Raw genomic sequence first — 27,175 nt, 5'->3', positions numbered from 1 at the left:
AGGCAATGTTTTTGCGGTGAATTCTGGCTAGGAGCTCCCAGGTTGGCCATCTCGACAAGGAATGGACCGTATGAGGCCAATAAGGTATCGGGCTGATAAAGTCAAAAAGACCCTTCTAGTCCTCGTTTGTGTGTGTGATAAATCTCGACATCGCGGACGATTTTATTCGGAGATAAACTGCGCGAAGAAACATATCTTGATTGTGCGGTAGCCTTTGTAAAAAATGAAGGACAGTGAACTTCATCGCAGAAAAATACGCCAGCTTTCTTCAAGCTGTCACAGCCTCTGAGCTCAAATTATGTGTTGCCGCTTCGTCATTACAACATTTGCTCTTTGACTCCTGTTTGTCTTTTTTTTGTAACGAGTCTGGTACATTGTTTACATCTTTGAAAGACGAAGAGTTTATAATCAGTCATTAAATTTTTAATTACTAGCCTATCGTGGAAATGTCTGTACATCCGAATGTTTCTTACCCACGAAGAGTTTAAAATCTCTTTTTAATTTTTGCATTATTAGCTTATTGTGGAAGTATGTTTGTATTGCCCACTGGTTTTTACAAACGAAGCGTTCGTAATGAATATTTGAATTGTTAGCTTGTTGTAGGAGTGTTTGTGTTGCACAATGTTTTCTCTCACTTCGACTAAGAACGTTATGAATGTCTAACAAGAGTTTATGTATTTCTCAAGAGTTTAAGTATTTTCAGGTCGGTCGGTCGAATGTTTAGGGGAATCCCCCAAGGTGTAGTAGATTTGTAATAAGGGATGTAATTACTCATTGGCATCCACCCGAGCGCAGCCATACGGCTACAAAGGAAAGCTGTACAGCTTTCTCAGAAACTTCGTAGTTAAAGAAAAATTCGTCCTGGTCCGGGGTTTGAACCCAGGACCACCGCTACACCGGAGCAGTCGCTCTACCAATTCAGCGAACCAGGACGGCAAGCTTATGGTAGGACGAGAGCGAATTGATCAATAACTCGAAGTGGGAACTGTGTTGGTCGAATGTTTAGGGGAATCCCCCAAGGTGGAGTAGATTTGTAATAAGGGAGTAATTAAGTATTTTCAGCTTCTTTTGTTTCTTTTTCTTTCTTTCTTTCGAGAGAGAGGAAGGGCGGGAGGTGACGAGTGGCTTGGGAGGTTATGGAGGGAACCGGAATGTGACTGCCATGGCAACAACCCAGAGGATGGCTATCGTGGAAGGAGGAGGTTATGGCCAGGACGGAGGAATGTGCAACCTGATGGTGGTTCCACGACAGAATGCAGGGCTGTATAGATAAATCAAAACTACAACAGCTTTCGCTGATTCACGCGCAAAGCCGATGAGACTGGCTGCACAAATTTTTTGTAGCGAAAGCTACATTGTCCACGAACTTGAGATTTCGCTGTGGCGGTGTTACGAAAAGGCACAGAGACCGACCTTGAGCCGTTACCTAGCAACCTCCGCAGCTGGCGGACGCCGCGTGCTCGCCGCGCCATCTGGCATGACTTCACACCGCGCACCTCGCCGCGGAGCCGTCGCCGCCGGTTTTATCTCATGCCTACGAAGGTTTTCAGTTACGAAACTTTTATGCACTTCACTTGTCACTTGAAAGCACATAGCGATGACGCAGCGCGTAAGACACCCCTGCTTACAGTCATCGCTTGCTATCGGTTCTCGGCACAAGTATGTTTTTAAATTTAATTTACTTTCCAATTGTGCCACGCGTGGCAGGAAAATATTAGAGAAGCTCAGAATCAGTCCACCCCGGGAAGTCGCCGACAAGATCGACACGCCCATCCAGGTGAGATTACAGGTAACGACTCACCCTGTACCAAAGCGCATGGATGAGGACCACGAAAGAGGATGCAGACTAGCCAGAGCTAGACACCTCTCTAAACATTGGGATGGAAGCAAGGACACGATCTACGTCGATGCGGCTGGACCCCGTTAACGGAGTCACGGCAGTTGCAGCAGTTTCACCCCAAGGGGGGGGGGGGGGGGGGATATAATCGCAAGCAGCTTTATTCAAGCGGTGGTTACCCCATCGGCTGAAGATGTCGATATCCGAGGATATCCCACCAGCGATATCCAAGAATAGCGAGGCAAAGATTACGTCCGACTCACAAGCAGCGCTTCGCAATTACATCAGGAGTCGCGTGGGCGCTCCGCGTTGGAAAATTTTAGAAACGTCCAGATCTGGACATCTTCCAGATTTGGATGTCCAGATCTCTGGATGCCAGGCTACCTTTTAACGACGGGCAATGAGGCGGCCAGCATAACTGCTCGAGCTCTCCTCCACCTTCGGGCATCTGACACGCAGCCTCTCTATGACATCATTAACAACCCCACAACCTTAGTAAGGTACGCAGAAATTACAGAATACTATAAGATCATAAAGAAATATCATCTTCCTCACAAAACCCTTAGCAAATTTGAGGAGCTTTTTAACCAAGCGACTGAAAACTAATACTCTGCCCAATCCCTACTCAATAAGTAAATGGCATCCAGATACGTGCGATTCATCCTGCCCTTTCTGTGGAGCAGTTGGCGCACCCTTTCACGCAGTTTGAGAATCTCAAGAAAGCCCAAACTTGCAACAACAATCCCGATCCGACATATGGGCGCCATGGGAGGCAACCCTTCATAGCCACAGTCCCCTAGACCTGAAATTGTTGGTTGAGAGGGGCCGAATTATGATGGCGACCAATGGGTTCTCATACTGAACCCACCCAGCATTTATGCTCTTAATACATGTTTTTCCTCCTCCTCCTCCTCCAAGTGAGGTTGGTCTGGCGGATGCAAGGAACGAAGACGCTAAAGCTGGCACAAGCATATTTATACAATTTTATGCACGCGACGAGCCAACCAGACACGCAGAAATTATCACACTCAAAGTGAGAAACGAGGATACTACAACAAGGTAGGAGCACGGACCAGAAAGAGCCCGTGCGAGGGAGGCTACGAACATATGCTCGAACGCAAGAGAACGAATCACAAGAACACTCGACGTGTTCCAAAAGCTAAGAAGCTGCAACGTTTTCAAGGACTCTCTTTCGTCATTGTGCGCACCGGTGAAGTCAGAGCTGCGCATCCTAAAAACCCTGCGGCAACCTCTAAACCAAATAATCTCAATCACCATTGATGGACACGGTATCCCCAAGCCATCCGAAATTTAAATCCTAGGCCGCCGCCATAGGACGACCTTCCAAAAGCTCATTTAAATCAAGGAGCAAATAGCCAGGCTGCTCAGCCGTATTCAAACTAAACATGTACCATATGACATGAAGGAAAGGGACGCAGTTCGACTGGTACAAACGTTCGTCCTCTCACGAATCATGTACGGAAAAAACCTGGGAGGACGTGTGCCATATTTTTTTTAGGAAAAGAAATTGTTCTGTAATTGTCTCGCATCTCGGTGGAGAGCCGAGTACTCTAACCACTGAGCCACTGCGGCGTGCCGTAATATTAATGAACAATGAATCAATCAGGACTCACATTAGCAAACCACCCGCCTCGTGAAGCCTCTATCCTATGGTTCCCAGGGCACACGGAACCAACGGGAAGGAATGATGCTGCTGACCCTTTTAACCTTATATTTGTCCTCCCAAAAGAATATGAAAACAACGTAAAAGAGAGAGAGTGGGAGCCCGGACCAGCAAGGCTTTGCCAGGCACGCCAGAGCTCTCGTGTACGCTGGGCTTTCCGCTCGACGGATGAAGCCCAGGAACATATAATGTAGCACCTAATCACTTGAGTGAGTGAGTGAGTGAGTGAGTGAGTGAGAGAGAGAGAGAGAGAGAGAGAGAGTGAGTGAGTGAGTGAGTGAGTGAGTGAGTGAGTGAGTGAGTGAGTGAGTGAGTGAGTGATAACATTACTGAGTGTCCAGCAGGGTTTAGCGCGACCGGGCTTAGGTCTCTCATGTGGGAACGTCGAGATCTTGCCTCGTCGCCGCCTCGAGGGTCTGCTGGACGGCCCAGAGTTGGTCGTTTAGGCTGGAGCTGCGAAGAGCGGCGGATAACATCGACGAGTGGGTTTCGGGTTTAACACCGGTTAGTTGTGCCTTACACTCCCAGAGTATGTGTTTAAGTGGGGCTACATCTGTCTTGCAGACCTTGCACGTGTTGGTGTTATATATTTCGGGGTAGGTCCTTTGCCGAACACTTACAAGCCTACAGACAGACCAAACAGACATACCACACACCCCTTGATATGCTAAGCACGGTACAAGAAACTTCACCCTCTTGCGGCTACAGACCATTTCATAACACCTATAAACTCTCTCGATGGTTCCCCTCACTTTAGAAACCAGAGTGTCCACACTGTGGAGAAATTGTTACTTTTCTCCACAGTGTGGACACTCTGGTTTCTAAAGTGAGGGGAACCATCGAGGGAGTTTATCAATGAGTTTATCAAAGTTTATTAAAGGGAGTCAGTTCAATCTCGCTACTGACATATTCTCCCCTCCCAACCTAGTGCAGTGGGAGGCCATTCTGCACAGCGACGACACCCAGACCAGCAACAAAGGACTGGTCCGCAGGACCAACGCTGCGGCCCAAGCCACTGGGCTGTTGGACTAGGAATCGATCGATCGATCGATCAATCAATCAATCAATCAATCAATCAATCAATCAATCAATCAATCAATCAATCAATCAATCAATCAATCAATCAATCAATCAATCAATCAATCAATCAATCAATCAATCAATCGATCGATCGATCAATCAATCGGGTATTAACTGTGCGTTAATAAGCGGAAAAAATTTATCCGCATAAGGCGTAATTTATACAAGAGTTGATTTTTAACGCGAGAGCGTTAAATACCCCGTTCTGCACATAATCCGGCGTCGGCGTTGTGAGCGAAAAATAACGGTCATGGCTCTGGCAGGTGGTGCCCAGAGAGCAACCTAGGAGGCAGGTGGGCCACCTAGGTCACGTGCCCTTGCGGCGTCATCACAACCTGCCCACCGGATAGTGGAGCAAAGTGCCCACCGTGTGGCGGGTGGCAGTTAAACTAATGATTGGTGTCTCGGGAATAGCAACCTGGGTCCCACAAGGCCCACCACTGGCAGCACCTGCCATCGCAGGGCAGTGGCGCATCGCTTACCGCTGCGCTAGGAGGCGTATGAGGACACCCAGGGATCTATGAATGTAAAGTAGAGAATGTCCGTATGCATACAGGAGAATTAACCCATTACGCTATCGCGTAAAACCATTAAGGCGGAGCTTAAGTGTCCCCTCTAATTTTTTTCATCATGTGCTTAGCGGCGCACGAAATTAGAGCAATTCTTAAACGCGGTTGTCAAATTCGTATTAATTGCAAGTCAACTACTACATGAGCAAGTGCCCTTTACATACGCTTCTGCGACCTGCGTACCAATTGCAATAAAGGGGATACTGATGCACGGTATATGGGAGCAATCGCTTCGGTGGGCGTGAGTGCACGCCTCTTTTTTTTTTCAACCGCTTGTTCCGAATATATTTCTTTCTACTTCCTTCTGCCCACACACGGCAGTGATAGCGGCCCATTTGGAGATAGGGGGCAATGGGGGTATCTGTCGCATCGGCTGCCAAAGCGATTGCTGCAACGCGCCTATTCTTTCAATCTTTTCTTTCCAATGTATTGCTTTCGACACACTTCTCTCTGCAGGCGCCATGGTGATAATGACCCTGCTGAGGATCGTCATTTTTTGATGGTGGGGACAGACAAAAATCTACAGTCAAAAAGAGGTGAAAATGTAGCAGTTAAATGCGTTCCTGCATAATAAAAATTGCGGGGAAAGCTCCACCTTGAGGCTATGACGAGATAGCGTAATGGGCTAATTCTCATATATGCGGAAATTCATTCCCCACTTTACATTCATAGATCCCTGGGAGTCCTCAAACCCCTCCTGGCGCAGTGGTGCAGCGGTTAAGCGATGCGTCACTGCCCTGCGATGGCAGGTGCTGACACCGGTTGGGCATGTGCGAACGAGGTTGCTCGTCCCGAGCGACCAATCATTAATTTAACTGCTGCCTGCCACGGGGGGCAGTTTGCTCCACTATCCGGTGGGCAGGTTGTGATGACGCCACAAGGTCACGTGACCTAAATGGCCCCCCTGCCTCATAGGTTTCTCTCTGGGGACCACCTGTAAGAGCCATCCATGCCCATGGTTTTTCGCCCACAACGCCGACGCCAAATTGCTGGTGAACGGGGACTTTTACGCTACAGCGTTAAAACAGGAGCGATTTTACCTATAGGCTGACCCTAGAAACATTCCTCCATACTGGATCCATTGAGGCTCTGCCAATATACGGAAAACTCGTCCGTTTGGCAGCGTTGTTAAGCTTCAAGTAAAAGATTAACCAGTTTTGAACCAACGTTTTGAAACTCGTACATGAATAAGGAGGTGGTGACATACCGGTGTATAAAGTGCTTATGGCGCCGTTACTCCAGCGAAAAATTGGGAAACGCTTTTGAGAACCTTTATTCCATCTGGGCAGCCGGGCAGAAAAGGGCGGCGCAGCGCTCTGCCGTGGCGCTTATATAGCCCGCGATATCAGCGTTTTTCATAGGCCTCACGATGAACTATAGACATCCGCAATACGTTCCGCGCGACAGAGGCTGTTATCGCCAGAAGAACGTAACGCCTCCCCCTTTTAGGAGGGCACCAGTTCTCCGCTGTTGTGCAAACAGCTGTGAAGAGCTCCCCTTTAGTCGCAAGTCGACAGTAATGAAGTTCGTAAGTGCAGCACAGCTGCTCTATATAATCCAGTCATGACGGCAAGTTCGGCACAGGGGAAATCCTGCTTCCAAGATCCGGTGCGGCGGAGTCCACGGACGAAAGCACCAGCACATCGGCACGTTGTTCCGAGATCTGGCGGGAGGAGGCGGTTGTAGCACGAGGATGAAAGCACCCACACATCACTGTCACGGCCTCCGTGCCGTTAAAGAGATGTGGACTGCACTGCCCAGGATTCAAGGGTTGCCCCGACGGTGTCCCTTGGAACCTTCGACCGAAGCCACCGGTGACCAGGGTTGCCGTTGGTGGCTACCTTGCGCCAAATTGGCTACTTTTCGACCCCGTCTGGCGATGAAAATTTCACGCTGGCTACTTGGCTACTTTCTGGCTACTTTGAACTTCTATTTTGGCGCATTTACTAGCCATTTTTTTTTTGCAATTGCATATACAATAGCAAGCAAGAACAGAAAAGAACAATTATTTCCAAGCTTTGCTGTCCTCATCGCTGTCCTGTTCGCCTTGATGCGCGCGCGCGTCCTCGACGCATATATTCCTCCAACGAACTGGAGTCTGAAATACGCCAGCAGCAGAGAATTAGCGGTGCACTTGATCGCGCATCATGTTTGACTTTCCGGCACGCAGCGGCATCGTACAAGGACACTTGCGGCGAATGCCCTTCTCAACACCTGGCGCAAGGAGCAATGAAAATTTTGACCCTTCCAATTTCTAATGCTGATGCATAGCGCGTGTTATCTTGCGTGAACTTGACGAAAACAGAGATCCGTAACAAAATGAAGCTGGATTTGCTTATGGCAATTCTGCGAATCAAATTTGGGCTACGACTCCAAGAAAAAGATCATCATCGTTTAACGTTCCTGCTGAGTTGTTGAATAGAATGTGCCAAAATTACTCCGGCAAGAACACTATCTACTCTAGATAAACTACGCGGACTGAACTTTTATTTATTTGCAACGTACCTGATACTTGAAGGCCGAGCAAGAGGCCCAAAATTCCGTGCTCTTTATTTACTCTGTGTTTTTGTGTTGATTCGAAATGATATTATTTATTGTTCATTAATAAAAGTGGCTTATAATAATGGATATTTTCTACTTGGCTACAAATTTGGCGCCAAGATCAGGTGGCGTGGCTACTTTTGGCTACTTTTAGCTTCAGTTCTGGCTCTTTCTGAAAAATTCCCAACGGCAACCCTGCCGGTGACCCATCCTTGAAAGAGGATGATGGATGGGCAGACGGGGAAACAAACAACAACCAAGCCCCACAGAAGCCACCGAGGTGCTCAAGATGTCAATTCTGGTCCCCGAAATTGCCTTTATTTGCCTCATTAAACTGCCACACAAGTCTTCGTAAATGTAACCAGATTTTTACGCAAAAAAAAATATATTAGTAGCGAACATTTGAAAAGAGGAGTAAGGATGAATGATTCCCTGATGAGACTATTTACAGTGATGCAGATGAGCTACAAGGAACAAGAACACTAGATGGCGTACTTATTCGTGCGCCCGACTTAAGAAGTCTGCGTTCGCATGAAGTTTACCTCTCTTATGCTTTACCATAAAAGCGTATTCCTGGAGAGTTAAACTCCACCGGAGCAATCTGCCGTTCTTTTGAGACAGTGACTGGAGCCATGTCAATGGTCGATTATCAGTAATTAGAATAAATTCAGAGCCCAAAAGGTAACAGCGAATCTTCCCGAGAGCCCACACCAGACAAGCGCATTCTTTTTCAATAGTGCTGTAAGCTTGTTCCCTCGAAGTAAGCTTCCTGCTGGCAAACAAAATGGTGTGCTCTTCCTCCTTGTCGTTTACTTGGCTTAGCACCACGCCCATCCCTCTTTCGCTAGCGTCACACTGCACCAGGAAAGGCCTCCCGTAGTCTGGGGTGGCCAGCACAGGCTGAGTTATCAATGCCAACTTCAGGGACTCAAACGCTTGACGCTTAAGATCGTCCCACACAATGTTATTGGGCTCCTTTTTTTTGATTGGTTGGTTTGTTTATGGGGTCTAACGTCCCAAAGCAACTGAGGCTATGAGAGACGCCGTAGTGGAGGGCTCCGGAAATTTCGACCACCTGGGTGCCTTAAACCAGCGCCTTAGACCGCTCGGCCACGCTACCAGACCCCCCCCCCCCCCCCCCCCCTTTTTTTTTTTGAGGGCATCCGTTAGTGGACTCGACGTCTCCGAGAACCGGGGAATGTACTGATGGCAGTAATTCGCCAGTCCGATAAAAGACATCAAAACCTTCTTCGTTTGCGGCAAAGGAAACTCTCTGATTGCCTGAATTTTAAGTTGCCCTGGTCGTCTTGCTCCCTTACCGACGACATGACCCAGATATTCGTCTTTATTACGACCGAATTTACACTTAGAAATCATAACCGTTAATCCTGCTTCTTGCAAGCGGGAAAAAACCTGCTGCAAATGTAGGATGTGGTCCGCCCATGTGTCTGAAAGAATTGCTATATCGTCCAGGTAAGGTAGTGAAAAAGCCTCTGTTCCGGCCAGAACCCGATTCATTAGCCTTTAAAACGCATACGGAACATTTTTTAAGCCAAAACTTAGAACAAGCGGCTTTTACACACCGAACGGAGTCATGGACGCTGCCAGGTTGCTCTCGTGTTCAGTGAGCGGTACCTGCCAGTATCCCCTGACAAGATCGATGGCTGAAATGTACTTTGCCCTGCTTACTTTATCGATGTAGGCTTCAATATTCGGGATCTGGTAGACCTTGATTACAGTAACGGCATTTAACTTCCGGTAGTACACACAGGGACGCAGATCTTTGCCGGGGCTCTCTATCAAAATCATAGGAGACACATAATCAACAGCGTGTTGTAGCGCTGCCAGGCAGTCCACGGAACGCCACCACCCGCTCGGCGCGATGTGTTGCCCTTTGAACGCAACGCTTTTTGAGGAAAGTAAAAGGCGCTGTAATTCTCTGTCATCGCGGTGGACAGCTGAACCGCACCGTACAGGAAGGGAGGAAGTGGCAGTGAAAGAAGAAAGAGGGGCCGTAATGAAGAAACTGAAAATTGTATTTAAGGAAAGGAAATTACGCAGTAACTGTCTCACATATCTCGGTGGACACCAGTCGAAAATTGTATTTCAGGAAAGTAAATTGCGCAACTGTCTCACTTATTTCGGTGGACACCCGTCAAAATTCGCGTGCAGTGACGTCACGACCATTTCGACCAATCTGAAAGGCGGACAAATTTGCTAACATGTCTTGGTCACGACAGTATGCGCCATTAAAGGCTTTCGCCAAAATAAATAAGCGTAAGGTAGCCGCCATAAGCAATTTTAACATGGAGAGAATCGACCATGCTCTGAAGAACGGAGGTAGCCTAAAAGCAGTTAAGAGAAAACTAGTAATAGGTAAAACCAGACGTATGTGCTAAGAGAGAAAGAGGGAAGTGTCATTAGCAATGTGAATAAGATAGTTAAAGTAGCCGAAGAGTTCAACACAAATCTGTACAGTTGCGAATGAAATCAGAACATTAATCAGAGTCAGCAGCGCACAGCAATGGGACATACCGCAAGAAGGAAGAGCCTTACGATAATCCAAACGGGGAAAGCAGCTGGCGAGGATCAGGTTACAGTAGATCTCTTAAAGGACGGATGAGAAATTCTGTTAGAAAAACTAGCCACCCTGTATACACAATGCCTTATGGCTTCGAGCCTACCAGAAGCATGGAAGAAAGCTAACATTATCTCATATCGTAAGAAAGGAGACGTCAAGGACCTGAGAAATTGCAGATCACCTTACTGTCTGTTGCCTAAAAGGTATTTTCTAAGGTAATCGCGAATAGAATCAGGACAACCTTAGACTTCAATAAGCCAATTGATTAGGTGGGTTTTTGTAAAAGATACTCGACAATAGACCATATTTGCACTGTCAATCAGCTGATAGAGAAATGCGCAGAGTTCAACCAACCCCTATATACTGTATAGCGTTCATTAATTGGGAGAAAGCATTTGACTCAGTTGAAACCTCAGCAGTCATGCACGCATTGCGGATTCAGGGTGTAGAAGAAAAAAAGTCTTATGTGAAAATACTGGCAGATGTCTATAGCGACTGCACAGCTACCATGCACCTTCATAAAGTCAGCAATAAAATCCCAATAAGGAAGGGTGGCATGGAGGAAGGCAAGATCTCGCCAGTGCTATTCACCGCCTGTGAGGCCTGGATTGGGAACAGCTCTGGGTAAGATTTAATGGAGAATACCTAAGTAATTTGCGATTCATTGACCACATTGCCTTGCTAAGTCACTCTGGAGATGAGCTGCAAAGTGTGACCAATGAGTTAGACACTCAGAGCATAACGGTAGGTCCTAAAATTAACATGCAGAAGACCAAAGTAATGTTCAACAGTCTCGAAAGGGAACACCAGTTCACAACTGGTAGCGAGGTGTTGGAAGTGGTAAGGAAACACCTATACTTAGTGGAGGTAGTGGCTGCTGATCCGGATCATGAGAGGTAAAAAACTTGAAGTATAGGAATGGGGTGGAGCGCATGTGGTACGTTCTTTCAGATTATGAATGGCAGTTTACCAATACCCCTCAATAGAAAAGTATATAACAGCTGTATCTGACCGGTACTAACCTACGGGGCAGAAACGTTGAGGCTAGCGAAGAGGGTAGACCTTTAGTTAAGGACAACTCAGCGAGGTATGAAAAGAAAAAGGTTAGGTGTAACGTTAAGAGACCGCATGCGGGCAGAGTGGGTCAGGGAACAAACGCGAATTAATGACAACCTAGTCGAAATCAAGAGGAAGAAATCGCCTTGGGCATGACATGTAATGTGGAAGCAAGATAACCGCTTTTCCTTAATGCCAAAAGAGTAGATTCCAAGAGAACGCAAGCGTAGCAGGGGTGCCAGAAAGTTAGGTTGGCGGATGAGATTAAGAAGTTTGCGGACATAAGGCCCTTATTTCACTTCCCCCCTCAGTCTTATCCTTCACGGTGTAGTTGATGTGCCCACTGAGAAGCGAGACCGCTACGTGCCATTGCTTTCCTCAGAACCAATTTTATTTTCCTCTACAAGTGACTCAAAGGCGTTTTGCGCGTCGTGCCAGTTTCGTAATATTTTCCTGCCTGCGATATTTCCAGGTACATCGCACAGCTTCTGTCATTCAGGGACCAGAAGATTTTTGCCTACCTCTGGTTTACCTACCTGGCACACGACTACTTAAACAAAGTGGGCTACCTGGACCAACCGCTGGAAGCCATGTTGAAAAGCATGCACTCATGCGGCGCCTTGAACGACACCGCGCTTCTGGTGTTTTCTGACCCCGGTCTACGACAAGGCCCGAGTCGAAACACCACGGTGGGTCGCCACGAAGACAACATGCCAGCCTGTTTATTGGCGCTCCCTCACCACTTCCTGCGGCAATATCCCGAGGCTGCGGTGAACCTTGAGGTGAATCAGCGGCGCCTCGTAACAGCGTACGACTTGCACGCGACCCTTCTGACTCTGGTCGAGCCGAACTGCCGAAGTTCAAGCCTGCGCTGACCGCTCGCGGCCTGAGCCTGTTCGGAAGGATTCCGCCCGAACGCACCTGCGCCGACGCCTATGTGCCTGACGAGTTTTGTTCGTGTACAAACAACTACGTGGTGTCTGGGCAGCCTCCCGCAGCTGCCCACCAGCTCTCCCCTGATGTGGTGGCCTATATTAACGAAATTGCGAATGTCACGTTCCCCGGCGAATGCAACTGGTGGTACCTTATGCGCGTGGAAGACGCGGCTTTTATTGCGAAAGCAATACTACTTGCACTTTCACGCCTTTGCCGTGCCGCGGCCGTGACCACCATCGTGCCGCGGCCGTGACCACCATTGACCTTCATTGGACCTTGATTGCATTAGATTGGATTAGATTGGATTGGACTGGATTGGATTAGATTAGATTACATTGGATTGGAGTGGAGTGGAGTGGATTGAATTGGATTGGAATGGAATGGATTGGATGGGATTGGATTGTATAACCGATGCATCACCACAAGTCTAACCACAAGCACCACCACCAGCTACACTACCAGCTGTACCATGGCGCAGGTACGGATATTGCTTTCGCAATTACCGGGCTTAACCAAGCTAAGCCACAGCGAATTTTTTTCTAATAGCGTCCTCGATCACCTCGCGCCAGGTGCGCCCCGAAACCAGCGCGGTTCCCTGCGCACCGTGGCGGTGGCGCACCGGCGAGGGTCAACATCGAGGACAAGCTGCACCCCGGAGGGGCTCGTGCATGCAGCGCCGCCTTTAGGGTGCCTTTCTTCTGGCGCGTGCATTTGACTGTAAACCACGTAACACCGGTCACACGCTCCTGCTCACCCGAAAATGCTTTCGGAACTGCAAAGAAATCACACATTTCACATGTCAAAGGCCATGCACACTGCAGCTATATCAAGCAGTGAAATGTAAACAGACGCTCACTCCGGTATCGGCGAGGCGCCTGACGACCCGATCAACGAAATTTCGGTCGTTCATCGCCGTGTTTAGGCTATCAAGTCGATTGTCATGTCATCTTCGCTATCAGACGAACTTGACAGCAGTTCATCAATAGCGGCAACCATCCGTATTCTCTGCTCCATCGCGTGAGTCTGTGCGCAGACACGAGCAAGATACCGTGTACGGCTAAAGGCGGCTTGTCCGCAGCACGCGTCCCGCAATGCTTGCCGGGATTGCACCCCTGCGAACCGCCGATTTTCCGGGTGCGAGTCGGGGCAACGAAAAACTGACCCGGTAGGGTGCGCTTTCGGTGATCGAGGACCGCGGGTGCGCACCGGTGCAGTTGATCGAGGATGGAAGGTGCGCACCAAGGCGCCCCGGTGCGCACCGGTGCGGGCGATCGAGGATGGCGATGGTGGAGAGCTGCTCTTCCAGCTCACGCTAATGACCTCACCGGAGGCCGTCTTTGAGGTCAGTGACTTCGGGAAACCGGGTCGAGCGGCCAACTCGTGGCGGGAAGTGCGAGTTACATCGATCGGAAGGTTGGACGCATTCAAAAACCAGACGATGTGCCTGCGCCTGCATGATTACCAAAAACTTTGCAGGTGTAGCTCGATGAGGTGGTGAGGCGTATGGATTTTTATAGATATGGACAGGGGGAGAACTGCCATTTCTTACACTGGCCATATTTCTGATTTGTGACTTCATTTCCTATTTTCCGGATGCTATTCTCTTGTGTTATATTTGCGATACTGTTTTTTGTTATTGTACTTTTGCGTATGCACACAGAAATCGAATAAAACGAAAATACGAACAATCTGAGACTCCAGTGACTATCTGCAGCGACAGCAAGTCGACTAGCTTGGACGAGAACAGGAAACTTTCTAGTGAATTTGACAGACGACTTAAGTTCTGCTGAGTAAAGATGCTTTAATTTACTTAGATACCAGGTCGAGTAAATTGCTTTCGGGTTTTGTAGCCGAGTGTAACCGTGAGGCACATTACCTGAAATTAAATGTGCACGCTAAAACCGGGTTAATACGGCATATTTACGTTCATGCTCATGCATACGAATGCAAAAAACTTTACTGAGTATGGAACTTCACAGGCGAGATTGAACAGGATAAGGCGCGAACAACTTTTATTCCAAAAACGCAGCCAGCTTCGTTGGTTATGGGGACGAAAAAATTTACGAAGGGTGACTGGGAGGCCAGTCGTGCTCCGGGTTCTCAATCTAAGACTCCAACAGCTTATATCCTGCGGGCCTGCGCGATCAACCGCGGCTGGTCGGCCAGGCGAGAGCTCGGAAGAGCAGCTGAGGTGGTAATGGAGGAGGTAGCTTCGATAAGTTTCGCTATTTCGACATCAAAAAATTGGTGAATTGGTTTTTGAGGAAAGGAAATGGCGTGGTATCTGTGTCGCTTATCTCGGTTAAGTACACCTGAACCGCGCCGTAAGGAAAGGGAGGAAAGTGGGAGTGAAAGAAGAGAGAGAGAGAGAGAGGTGCCATGGTGGAGGTTGGCTGGGTGGTTTTTGAGAAAAGGAAATGGCGCAGTATCTGTGTCACATATATATCTCGGAGGACACCTCAACCCCACCTTAAGGGAAGGGAAGCAAGTGGGAGTGAAAGAATAGAGAGAGAAAGAGGTGCCATTGTGGAGGTTGGCTGGGTGGTTTTTGAGAAAAGGAAATGGCGCAGTATCTGTGTCACATATATATCTCGGAGGACACCTCAACCCCACCTTAAGGGAAGGGAAGCAAGTGGGAGTGAAAGAATAGAGAGAGAAAGAGGTGCCATTGTGGAGGTTGGCTGGGCATGGTTTTTGAGAAAAGGAAATGGCGCAGTATCTGTGTCACATATATATCTCGGAGGACACCTCAACCCCACCTTAAGGGAAGGGAGGCAAGTGGAAGTGAAAGAAGAGAGAGAGGGAGAAAGAGGGGCCGAATTGGAGGTTGGCAGGTTGGTTTTTGAGGAAAGGAAATGGCACAGTATCTCCGTCACTTATATATCTCTCTGCGGACACCTGAACCGCGCCGCAAGGGAAGGAAGGCGGGGGTGAAAGAAGAAAGAGAGAAATAGGCGGCGTAGTGGAGGTCTCCGGATTAATTTGGACCACCTGGGGATCTTTAATGTGAACTGACATCGCAGAGCACACGGGCACCTTTTGAGTTCCGCCTCCATCGAAACGCCGTCGCCGCGGTTCGAACCCGGGTGCTCTGGCTCGGTAGGCGAGCACCTGAACCACTGACCCACCGCGGAGGGTGGGACATTAGCTCTGCTGCACAATTTTCGGCTTACAGCTATGCATCACGACATCCTCGTTGTATAGTGCGATGAGGACACAGGTCACAGAGAGATTTATCGAAGCCGACGGGGACTGTTCGAGCATCCGAAAAAACAAATTCAGCCAAAAAGAAAAGCTATACTTAAAGTTCTTAATTGACAGTTGGTTAGGAGAAATATTTTCTAGGTATTTGCATACTCGACTGACGTGTCAGTAATGGGATGCAGCACTGAAAGGGGTGGAGCTGCAATACGGGGCAAGAGGGTGACCCCGGCGGCGACGCTGCGTTTGTGATTGCAGTCTTCGTATTTGAAATTCTCCAGGGGGCCAAGAAAACGCCCCTGCTTATCATTTTGGCGCTATATGAAAGCGTAAAGCTTCTGCATTCTCAGATGATGTCTGTTTCTTGAAATTTATTCAAATTTATTCATCCTGGTCATATCTCGTTTTCCATCCACACATTCACCCATTTCACAAAACACAAATTTGTTTATTTTCTCGTTATAGTGCTTCTGAAAAAATGCCATGCGCTTGTAACTTAGTCTCAGATATAACAATGTAAATATATTTAATGAGCAGTTCGCTTATATGATGTTTATCTGAAGCGCCAGGCTACCCCACCGGTTACGCTGTACGCCTCCGGTCCTTTACAAATGCTCAGCGCCACTATAGTGCAGCAGCCGTTGCGGCATAGTGAAGTCGGATATGGAAGCTCAGCTTTCTGTAAAGCCTCACACAAAGGTGAGAAGGCGGCCAAGGCGGCCTAACGCGTCGCTAATGCAGAAGAAGAGCAGCGGGCGGACGCTGCGTCGTGTCACGTAGCGAAGGCAGCGAGAAACGCTGAGCGCACTTCCCAGCGCTATACATTGCCACAACCATTAGTCCCTGAGAAAGAAAACGCTAGCTGATTATTCAGTGACTAACTGCACTCAACCAGCAGCCCCAGTTAGCCATGCACGCCACAAAAGCCGTTCAAGTGGTGCAGCTAGACCCAATTTATCCATGTTTGCATCAGGATGTACATTGATTTGTGACACATATTTATTTTATTTATTTGCATATGACACCAACTGTGCACGTAAGCTTCTCGGAACAAACCAGTGTAGACCGCACCAAGGGGAGGCCACTGAAGGACTTCTGCGCAGTCGCAAGAAGCAACAGCGTTCACTCGTCATCCTTGCTGCCGCTTGTAGCCGGTGTCCCTGCGGCTCCCGCCCCGGTGCTGTCGTCGCTCCTCTCTGCGGCCAGCTGCTCACGGTCCACTGCTTTCTGGACTGTCTCCACGTAGGCCGTCATGGAGGACAAGAAGCAGGCCTGCGAGGAACGGCCTCGTGAACCTCTGCGCCCCGTAAACCACGACGAGTGCAAGTATATCCTATAGGGTACGAAAGGCTCCGGGAAGTCCGATAGGTGATCTCGGCGCATACCTGCCATGTCTGGCAACAACCGCTTCACTGCACTGCGATTGATTAGAGAATGCAGGCGTGACTTTCCCCTCCACAAGTGGGGCTTTGAGCCGTTGCCCGGAACCTCAGCTATGTACGGTTCACTTCTCGCGTCCTGGAAGCATTGGTGTCTGGAGAGACATCCTGGAGACCTGGGTGGGCTTTGCGGCTGCGCCGAAGCAAAAGCCACTGATTGGCTCTTGCTGTCAAAGTCCGTGTTTATCACAATCACCGAATTCCTGCTTATCCTGACGACTGTACCCTTGGGTTTGTCCTCAATCTCTCCGGTTCGTAACAGCTGCGGTGAAACTGGAACTAGCTGCGTTATTGCCAACGTTACCGTTGCTTTCTCAATGTCAACACGATTCGATCCGATCCTCGTTTTAACCTGTTCTGTCCCATCGCAGTCGACATAGCCCTTTCTTTAATCTGTACAAATGCGACAGCCGTCAGTGACATTTCACGGGCTTTTCACATTTCACGGGGCATTTCAAGCAGTCTTTTTTTAATCCCTATAACCCTCACTCATATGAGCAATCTTGTGCCGAAACGTGAACTTGTCACATCAACCAGCAGTAGCTATGCTGATACTAACCGAAACATGGCTTACGAATGGTATCGCTGAAGCAGAAGTTGTTGCTGTCTTGCAAAGTTTTTTTTTTAGAAACGATCGCACATATTCTCGAAGGGGCAGTGTATTGATTGCTGTAGATCTGGAGTTATTGTATTCACTCATCAACACCTCATCTGGCTCAGAAATTTTGCGGCTTCTAGTCGTGCTTCACCACACTCAGTTCGGGCATGTGCTCCAGGCCTCCGCATGATAAACGAGTTTTTTCCTGTGAACTTAAGTACATGCTAAATCAGCTCAAGATATCATACCCCAATGCACATATTCTTCTGTTCAGTGATATAAAATACCCATGAATAGATTAGTGTGACCGATCTCATTCACAACTAAGCTTCACCGAATAAAGAGAATTTCTCGATGTTTGTTTGATAATCTACTAGACACCAGCCGAATAAGTATTTCAGACGACTATAGTAATATTTTAGAGTCAATACTGAGTTCTCATCCTGATAGTTTATCCTCCAGTATATGCCTAGAGCCTATGAGCGATCATAAAGTAATTCAAACAGATTTGTCCTCCTGCGCTGAGCGGCTAATAAGAGCTGAGGATAATTTTAACCACTTGGGGTTCTTTAACGCTCGCTGACAACGCGCAGTTAGCATTTCGCCTCCACTTAAATGAGAGCATCGAGGCCGGGGTCGAAAACGCGTCTTTCGTGTCAGCCACCGCGGCGGCTAAACTTAAAGAAAATTCATCCCTTATAATAAAGCACATGACAGGGTGTTCTGGGACCACTGTTTTGATGGTTTATTGTTGAACCTCACTGCCTCTCTCACCTGTGGTGCGGGCGACGCCCCCCCCCCCCCCCCCCCCCCCCCTCTTATCAGCTTCAATCTACATTCTTTTCCACTCACGCCTGTAGTTTACGTGATTATTTCACCTTCCCCTTTCCTACCGCCTCCCTCTCTCACTCCCTCTACATGTTTTGCCAACCTGTGGCATGTGCGTTTGATGGGTTCGTGAACAGGCACTAACATCACACAGCATACGGGAGGGTTTTGCATTTCGCCTCCAACGACATGAGACCGCCACCGTTGGGATTCGGCTCCAGGACCTTTGGCTTTGCAGCCGGTCGCCACATCCGCAGAGTTAGCGGTACGGGTCGATGAACTCTGCCACGCCCCCATAGCACACACATTGTAATGAATGCGATACTAGGGGTCGGCAATATATGCCACGCATCAACAAACCCTCTCGAAACAACAAAAAACAAAGAAAATAAATAATGACACAGCAGCACGAAGTTTAAACCGCGTAAGTTTGAGCTATGTCAGCTATGAGTACTAATCTCAGGCTTACTGCAAACGTATACATTAATTGAACTACACTTAGTAGATATATAGATATATAGTTCATATAATCCCCCTCTTGGAAAATAGTGGCAGTCAAACCGTTTCGCATACTGAAACGTAACGCTTACCTCGATCACCACCAAAAGTATGAAAACCAACAGAGGCGGCTTCGACCATTCCTGAAAACATCAAAAGCATGCGTAAACAATATCAAAAAGACAGACACGAAAAATGTAAAGAAAAGTGAGAGAATGTGCGTTACTTTTGTGCTCTGCGGAGCACAAATCACCGGAGGGAGGTAGCGGGAAAGAGGTACAATACGCGCGCTTATCTTGCAACACGAAGCAAAAATCAGCGGTCCCAACGCCCACAACGCGCAGTTGTTTTCGATTTTCGATCTTTTGTGCCGCTGTCACTCTGTTTGTTCAACTGCCTCAATGGCGCGAGCTCACCCGACTCTGAATGCTGAAATTGATGCAGGGGTAGTAGAGTGGAGGAAAGATGGGTCATATCGTCGATACCGGCTCATTGTACTTTTTTTTATGACAGTTAAGTGTACTGTTTGCTCATAGCGGACGATACAGCGTCTTTGCCAAAAGTAACTAGGTAAATAGGGATTGCCTCTCTGCCATGTAGTGGAACCTCTAAGGCTCCCCCAAGGACCAGACGGTCTCGAAAGGTGAGGATACGGATTGTCCTTATACCTTACACGCATTTACCGCTTAAGGGGTGCCTTGAGTGCGCCGCTACACGCTGGGAAACCAATCCAGGTGCCTGGCTACTTTTGGGAAAGACGGTAGGATCTCAGACAGAGAGAAGATAAGCAAAATGGCGACGTAGGAAGAAACAGTACAATAGATGCCGGGGAAGGCAGAAGAGTGGCAGTTGCTAACCCTTTGAAGGATACTGCGGACTAATAAAAGTTGGCTTAGTTTGATAAATTACCATCACTTTACATCTATAAACGAGCCGCTTTCGAGACCCATAACTTGTAGCCAGGTTCGCAATTGTTATGTATGGCGTAACGGCTGCAGTCTTTGCCTCTTCCTGAAGTAAGTGATCTACTCCCCACCTCTCGTATCCCTCACTCCTCTACAGCGAGCTCCTGAAATGGGCACCTCATCACTCCATTTTCATTTTTTCCACGCCGATCAGTTCAGTTTTACAACGTCGGCTGCTAATGCCAGACCCCACCCGAGGTCACGTGTAGAGCACTGCACGGGCCTCAATCTGAGGCCCAAGCCCGGCCCGGGCCCGAGACTTGAAGCCCGAGCCCGGCCCAGGCCCGCGGCTTCAAGCCCGGGCCCGGCCCAGGCCCGCTAAATTATCGCTCTAGCGAGCCCGGCCCGGCCCGGCCCGTGAATCCCGAAGTGAAGCCCAGCCCGGGCCCGGCCCGGCCCGTTTCACATAACGCGTGAGGTATGCTGCTCACGCTGAGCAAGTAGTCTGCTACTAATATAGACCGATAAGAAACTGGCCGACAAAGGTTCTGAAACCACAGTTTGGGTTGCAGAAAGTTGGTTCTTTTTAACCCAGAAGAAGTGATGAAGAGTAGTGCTCGCCAGGCCCTCTTTTGGACAGTGCTCTCGTGTACTATAGGTGCGCAAAGATACACTCCGAAGTTCCGAGAGCCAAATAAAAAGGGCTGCATACGCGCTTAATAGACTACTTTGCATTCCCCCATGATTTTAATCATTTATATTTTGCCGCCCGCGAAGTATAAACATTAAAGCTGCCTAGCAAGCAGTAGGATGACATTTTTTTTAGTGAACGCGATCTCACAGGTTGAACTCATAGCCTAACTGGTAACCTTTCAGCAGAAACGAAAAGCTAAAAAAAGGCTTGGGTATTTCTCGGTGTGTGTTTTGAAGACTATAAGCGTCCTAATCTAATATGTTCTTCCAGAATGCATTTATAATAGTGTATAGGTATGTTTTGGGATGACGAACGATCAATGGCCAATTAGGACCGGTTAAATTTTACTCTTGCTGGTGGAGCAGAAAATAACTCCGCGAATCACGTGATAACTTACAGGGAAAAGCACTTAATTGTCATGTCAACCAGGCCGAAGAAGCGAGGATGGATAGATTTGGTTATGAGATGAGATTTACAAACTCTCGCGAGCTTTTGTGGTAAGCTGATCAAAAAGAAAACCAAACGCGTTTTAGTTAGTGAATTTTCTCACAAGAGAAAATACAGCTATAAAATAAAAGCTATGTTTTTGGGGGCGCAAGGGGAAACCGAAGCAGAGGGCTCCGGATCATTTCGACCACCTGGGTTTCTTCAACGAGCAATGATACTACAAAGTATACATGGCTGTCATACGTGCCGCCTAAATAGAAATGCGGCCGCCGAGGCTAGGAGAAAAGCCTGGTTCACCGGCTCAGTAATCAAGCGCCTTGACCACTAAGCCACCGCGCCTTGGAAATAAGGAAATAAATAAGTGAATGAATAAAGCTTAGTTTTTGTCTCAGCGCGTAGCAATTGTGCACTTCACTCTGCAATAGTGAATGAATAGTCGGACACTAGCCTTTTCTATACGGACCCAAGCCCGTCTCGGGTCCGCAGCTTTAAGCCCGAGCCCGGCCCGGGCCCGCAACTTCAGACCCGGGCCCGGCCCAGGCCCGGCAAAACAGATCATGTCCCGGCCCGGCCCGAGCCCGTGCAGTGCACTAGTCACGTGGTCATCCTCTGCATGAAATGAAATCAACCTCATGTAGCTGCCACTGTTAGAGTTAAATAAACTCGAAACTGAACCCTCGAACATTCTATTTTCCACATTCCTGTATAGCCATACAGCTGACTGAAACTTATCTCACGTTACGTGAACGGCCTTCAAATTCCTTTCTTCTATTTTTTGTCTTCAACTGGCAGCATGCCTCGAAACAGGCCTAGGACGCTTACCTCCTCCAGATGCAGTATTTCTGACGCAACCATGTGTGGTAAGGTCCTTTGCTGAAACAATTGAGCAGTGATTCAGCCAGACTGAATGGGCAGCAAAGACGGGCAAGAATGTGGCAGTGATTAGTTGCTCACCTTTGCCGAAACGATACTGACGATGGAGTGGATAAGAGAATGGACGATGACGCCCACCAGGCGCACCGCTATGCCGCTCACGCCGATCGTCATCCAACGCACGTTGTCCTGAAAGACGCGGCCAGCGTGCACAAGTCAGTACAAAAATAGCTCGCACGCGCTTCGGGGCAATTTTTTCTATACTTGGCGCGTTAGACGTGAACTTGAGCTGAAATTATGAACTAGAAGCGATCGGTGTGAAGTGAAACACAAAACCAGTTATAGACCTCTGCTGAAAGGAGATGAACGAAATTTGAAAACACTATGAGAGCGAGTTATAGTCGGATACAACTCAAGAATCAACCGGGAGATGTCCGCAAAGAAGGCCCCGTACCAATGGCGTCGACCTACTGCCATGACGTCGCGGTGAACCGCTTTGCAGCTGCTGTATAGCGTCCTATTATTTGACGCTAGGCCGGGCTATCTCTCAAAACGGCCTGAGCTGTATGACAAAATTTCACTGACAGAATCAAGCGTGCTTACCAGATTCCAAAGGTACAAACTGCGTTAGGATGCTGCGCTCTCTATCATGCAGGCGCATATGCGGCACTACCTAGCCATGTCTAAGACCTTAGGATTTGGGGAAAGTGGAGAAGTGAGCGCAATTGACGTAGAAAATAACAAAAGGAGGCTGGAGTGTTAGTAGCTTAAAAGGCATTTTTGAAATTTTTGAGCGTTTATCAAATTAAAAAAAATCTGGCCCCACTCTACGCAACATTGCAAGTCCAAAAATACAAGAAAGTCATCGGTGGCATACGATCTCACACCAGTTCCAAGGGAATGCTCATACCATCCGGCCATTCAGCTATCCATCGCAGGATCGTAGGGGGCCGGCTGATGATTTAGCATCAAGGCGCCCTAGATGGCCATAAGGCTGTGACTGGGCTTTTTCAGGGACGGACGCTGTATCGGTCTGTGTCCTTTCGTCTCTGTGTTTCTCAGTAACTATGGGACTGCTGTTACCGAACGCCCATAGATGCACCAGGCTGCCAAAGATAGTTGTGCCTCCACGTCGTTCATTTCATATCAAAGTTTTGGATGGGCTAACGGCGTAGTGGCAAGCATTAGTCCAAAGACTAACCATAAAAGGGATATGATACACATCTAGACTCCTCAAGGACAAACCATTCTTCGCGATGACTTATGTGGTGCAGTTAGTCACGCGTCTTGGCTTCAAAGTGTTATGCCAAGACTGCTTTCAATAATCAGCAATCATGGCAAGCACGTGAGGAATGGTCTCGGTCACCTGTGCGGCTGCCACCGTCCAGGTGATGATGAATCCCAAGTGCACCGCGCAGAGCAGGCAGCTGGAGCCCCAGGTGATCCAGACGTAGAGGCGCCCTGCAATTTGCGAACCATGATGGATGCAGAAAATCACACACACACACACACACACACACACACACACACACACACACACACACACACACACACACACACACACACACACACACACACACACACACACACACACACACACACACACACACACACACACACACACACACACACACAAAACAAACAAACCAAGAAGGTGCACTGGTATTCATGCCGTGACCAATACCGGCCCGAAAATGCTGCAATAAATTTCTTTCAGAATACAGGCAGCCATAAACAAGCCTACCCTTGTGCGAATCGCCACGAATAAAACGAGAGAAACACATTTGAAATTATAGCGGCAACAGGAAAGGATTCTACACTATGAACAAAAATTAGCCTACATGGGAGTAAAAAACGGAGTACGCTAACCTCTATAGCGCACTCCCTTTAGGGGCAGGCTATGCTACTCCTGTCAAGGAGCAGATTTCGATCGCTGTACCTATACGGAATGCTTACTGTTGGCGTTGACTGCTGAGCGCCGTTCACCAGAGTATGCTGTTTACGATCGTCGAGACAGTAAGGAGGCAGCAATACATAACAAAACACGAATGAACTACATGTAAGTGGGTTCCAGTCCAGTGTAGTTGTTTCTTTGTTTTTCTTCACCCTTCGCATCGACACAGCTCTGGAAGGCAGTGCAGACTCTGGAAGGCACTTGACGCTGAAGAACATGGTGGATTCAATTTGGCTCGTTTTTTGAAATTGAGCCCAAGGAAGCCGAGAAGAAAAACGATTGCACTCATCGAAAAGCCGGCTAGTACCAGGTGGCGCTGGGAATTTAATCCTACCGGCCCCGCATGCTATGCGAGGCTCGAATCACACTTGGCCATAGATGTGGTCCACAGAGAGGCATGAAAGGCGTACCTTGTGTCGATTTAGAAATGGTGGAACGTTTTGCTCGAGCCGCCTGAATAATATATTGATCACGAAAGGTTCCGAAACTGTGGTTTTCGTGCGCGAACATTCCATCTGGCCCTTGAATCCATATTTTCAAGCGCGTATTAAAATGCGCAGGACAAAACATGCGGAACCGACCCTAGACTTCAAGTGCCGTAAATTTTCGCCTTACCATAAGCCTGGCCTACGTGGAGCATGTGTCGGGCCAGGCCAGACTACGAAAAAGTGTATTTTCAACGAGAATTGAACTATACATGCGGAGTGTAGTCCGGAAATTACGGTACATGGCTGCACGATTTTCAGCTTACTCTTCGCTTCGCAACTCATGGCCGAGATGTACATGAATGCCACATCGACCGCCAGCGTCTGGAGCGACACCACCTGCGCGCGAGGGACAGAAATCCTCAGATTAGTAAAGGCCGCTGACTGGATTTTCATTTCCAAATTAAATGACGAAATATAAATAGCTGACAACGTCGCTTTAGTAGGAATAGGTCCCCATAGGGAACCTTAGGTAAGCTAAACTCGCGATACCTTGTGAAGCAGGTATGGAGTGCAGCGCTGCCAAGCCTAACTTAACGTGACTTCGCGTTCCTAAGTTGTACTTAGACTGCGAGGAACGCTGTGGAGCGGCTCTAGGGACTAACTTCGATCACATGTGGTTTTTTACTGTGTGCTAACATCGCACAGGACATGAGTGTTTTAGCATTTTGCTTCCATTGGAATGTGGTCACTGCAGCTGCAGGGGATTCGAACCAGCTACCTTGAGCGGGGCAAGAGAACTCCACAGCCAATCAGCCACCGGGGAGTGTAAACATAGCATACTCCGTAAAAAATCTAACACCAAGAGCACGTGCTGTGAGTCCTTTTTTATCTTAGAGTGTGGACAACATCTTATTTACCTCCTTATGGTCCGGCGGGTTATCGGACGGTACATAACCAGCACATCGGCGGCGTTTACCACAATGAAAGCCCTGCATACAGATATCGCTGCAGAAGGTATACGCTTTGGCGATGTTTTGAACACTGATCGTACGTGTAAACTGAATGTCACTTTCCTCATTCTGGAATCTTTGAATGCAAAGAAGGCCCGTTAACACAGTATTGCATGCGCGTACAGTGCCGTATAATTTCGAGCATTAGTGAACCGTTGGCGCTCACCGCGTACGCGAGTCCCATTTTCCTGGCGGCATTCCTCCGGACTCCGAGGAAACGCATCGTGGAAGTGGGCGGCTGTTCTTCTTCTTTCTCTTCTTCATATGCTCATGGGATGAAGGAACGCGCATCACGTACTTGCGAAGGATGGCAGTAATTGGTTGGTTGGTTGGCCTCGAATAAAATGGGACATACCCACTGCGGGGCAGTGGCCAAGACACAGGCGGTGAAATGATGGAAAGAGGAGCATTTATAGAGGAAAGGGAGTAGTAATAGGGTTTAGGCTGACAGATTGGACGACGCAACGACAGAAGACCTGTTAGCAGGGAGATCGAAAACGGGACGATGGCTTTTTGTGCAAATTCGAATGCAATGCATGTAATGGTTTAATTTTGTGCTGACTGATAGAGAGAAAAAAATAATGAAATGAAATTTTGAAAATCAGAAAAAAAATAAATAAAAAAATAAAAATGAAATGAGAATAAAATTAGCATGGGAGTCGCTGCGTTTCTAGATAATGATGAAAACGTTTATTAAAGCCACAATGCCTTAGTTGAAAGGAAGGCTGATCGGGTCCCTAGTCCGGGACGCGTGTTCGCCAAATGCAGCCGGTACAGCCAGCGATGACAGCACCGCCCACCGGCAGGTAGCAGCCACCATTAAGGCTGGTTATAAATATTCATTCAGAACGGCGGTTTGACATAGCCGCTATGGCGCAGTGGATTAGAGGCACGTGTTGCGTATGGAAGGTCGGCCGTTCGACTCCGTTCTCTATAATGTAATTTTATTGTTTTTTTATTTAATTTCTTAATTTTTTCCCCTTTTAGGTCGCAAATCGTGATGCTTAGTGGCATATAACGCCGTTTAAGATTTTCAAAACATTTTCTGCATACTTTTACACAGATTATTCACAGCGCTGGAATATCAGTTTTGATTTTAAACTAAACATTACATGTTTAGTAACAATAGGTTGGTATAGACTTTAAAGCATTATTTAGGGAATAATTATCCCTTTTAGGTAAGCCGTTGTGACAATCTTCAGTCACCGCGATCAATTCACCGTGGTTTCAAGCCTTGTGGCTGTACAGGCTGCAGTTGGCGAATACGCCACCTGGCAGTTGCGCTGAGTCACTTGACTAACCGTTCACCATATTTAATCGCGCTTCTGCTCTGTAAACTATGTTCGGCCGGGTTGAGCCCCCAGACAATTTGTTTATATTTTTTTTTTGTGACTGCACCCTTCTGATTCACCCAGCGTCTCTTTCCTTCATTACGTCTGCAACAAGTTAGGCCCATCTGTAGAAATCTTATCCGAACAATCAGTGTCTGTATTTCCGCTACAAAAAAAGCTCATCGACTCCGTGAACGTTAATTCCTTGTTTTCATATTGTTGTTTTTCTTTTTCAGGAGTCAAGTGGCGTGTATCTTGGGGCATACCTTTGAAACTATTTTCTTCCTCTCTCCGCCCGGCTGCTTCACGATGCACATTTTAAGTGAACGCAAGCGTCGTCCCACATGCTTGTAAAACATGTTACATGGCCGTTAAAGGCATTGTACATATCATTTTTATTTGTTTATTTACAAATACTGCAAGTCTTTCCGGAACAAGCAGGAGTGGGACGATACTCAAGGGCAAGCTGCCAGCTTGTTAGATCAGACATTCTGCCTAAAACCAAAAGTATACAAAACTAAGCAAAAGCTTGGAGAAAACCGTGGCGGATACTTCTAATCATTACACAACTAAAACTTACTTAAGATAATCTTCAAGCTGCTTTCTAAATTATTCGAATCAGTTACTATAGCCGATAAGCAGTTCCAGTCTGCAGTAGTTCTTGGGAAAAAAACTCTGTTTAAAT

The 27,175-nt window shown here is 47.8% G+C and overlaps 1 protein-coding gene and 1 pseudogene across 1 annotated transcript; one reads left to right on the top strand and one right to left on the bottom strand.

Moving 5' to 3' along the window:
* Positions 1-9,140: 9,140 nt before the first annotated feature.
* Positions 9,141-13,782, top strand: LOC149363963 (uncharacterized; annotated as a pseudogene).
* A 2,825-nt stretch (positions 13,783-16,607) lies between these two features.
* Positions 16,608-25,382, bottom strand: LOC149363962 (uncharacterized). The gene is made up of 7 exons (XM_089570009.1): positions 25,326-25,382; positions 24,473-24,545; positions 23,134-23,228; positions 21,849-21,956; positions 21,717-21,767; positions 18,941-18,991; positions 16,608-16,757 (listed from the first exon to the last, which is right to left on the bottom strand). Exons 1-7 carry the CDS (start codon positions 25,380-25,382, stop codon positions 16,608-16,610), a joined length of 585 nt encoding a protein of 194 aa, XP_089426135.1.
* Between the last annotated feature and the right edge of the window lie 1,793 nt (positions 25,383-27,175).

This window comes from Amblyomma mixtum, chromosome 2, assembly GCF_055824585.1.
Source record: "Amblyomma mixtum isolate Tamu chromosome 2, ASM5582458v1, whole genome shotgun sequence".
Lineage (NCBI taxonomy): Eukaryota > Metazoa > Arthropoda > Arachnida > Ixodida > Ixodidae > Amblyomma > Amblyomma mixtum.
The sequence above is the reverse complement of the archived record's forward strand: the minus strand, read 5'-3'. Positions and strand labels throughout refer to the sequence as shown.

What these genes read in the sequence shown, in the direction of transcription:
- LOC149363962 (XM_089570009.1), bottom strand. Translation starts at nt 25,382, where the DNA reads ATGCGTTTCCTCGGAGTCCGGAGGAATGCCGCCAGGAAAATGGGACTC. An exon ending in GGACGGTGGCAGCCGCACAG is followed by an intron (nt 21,957 to 23,133) that starts GTGACCGAGACC and finishes CGCGTCTTTCAG; the next exon opens with GACAACGTGCGTTGGATGAC. An exon ending in TCAGTATCGTTTCGGCAAAG is followed by an intron (nt 21,768 to 21,848) that starts GTGAGCAACTAA and finishes CAATTGTTTCAG; the next exon opens with CAAAGGACCTTACCACACAT.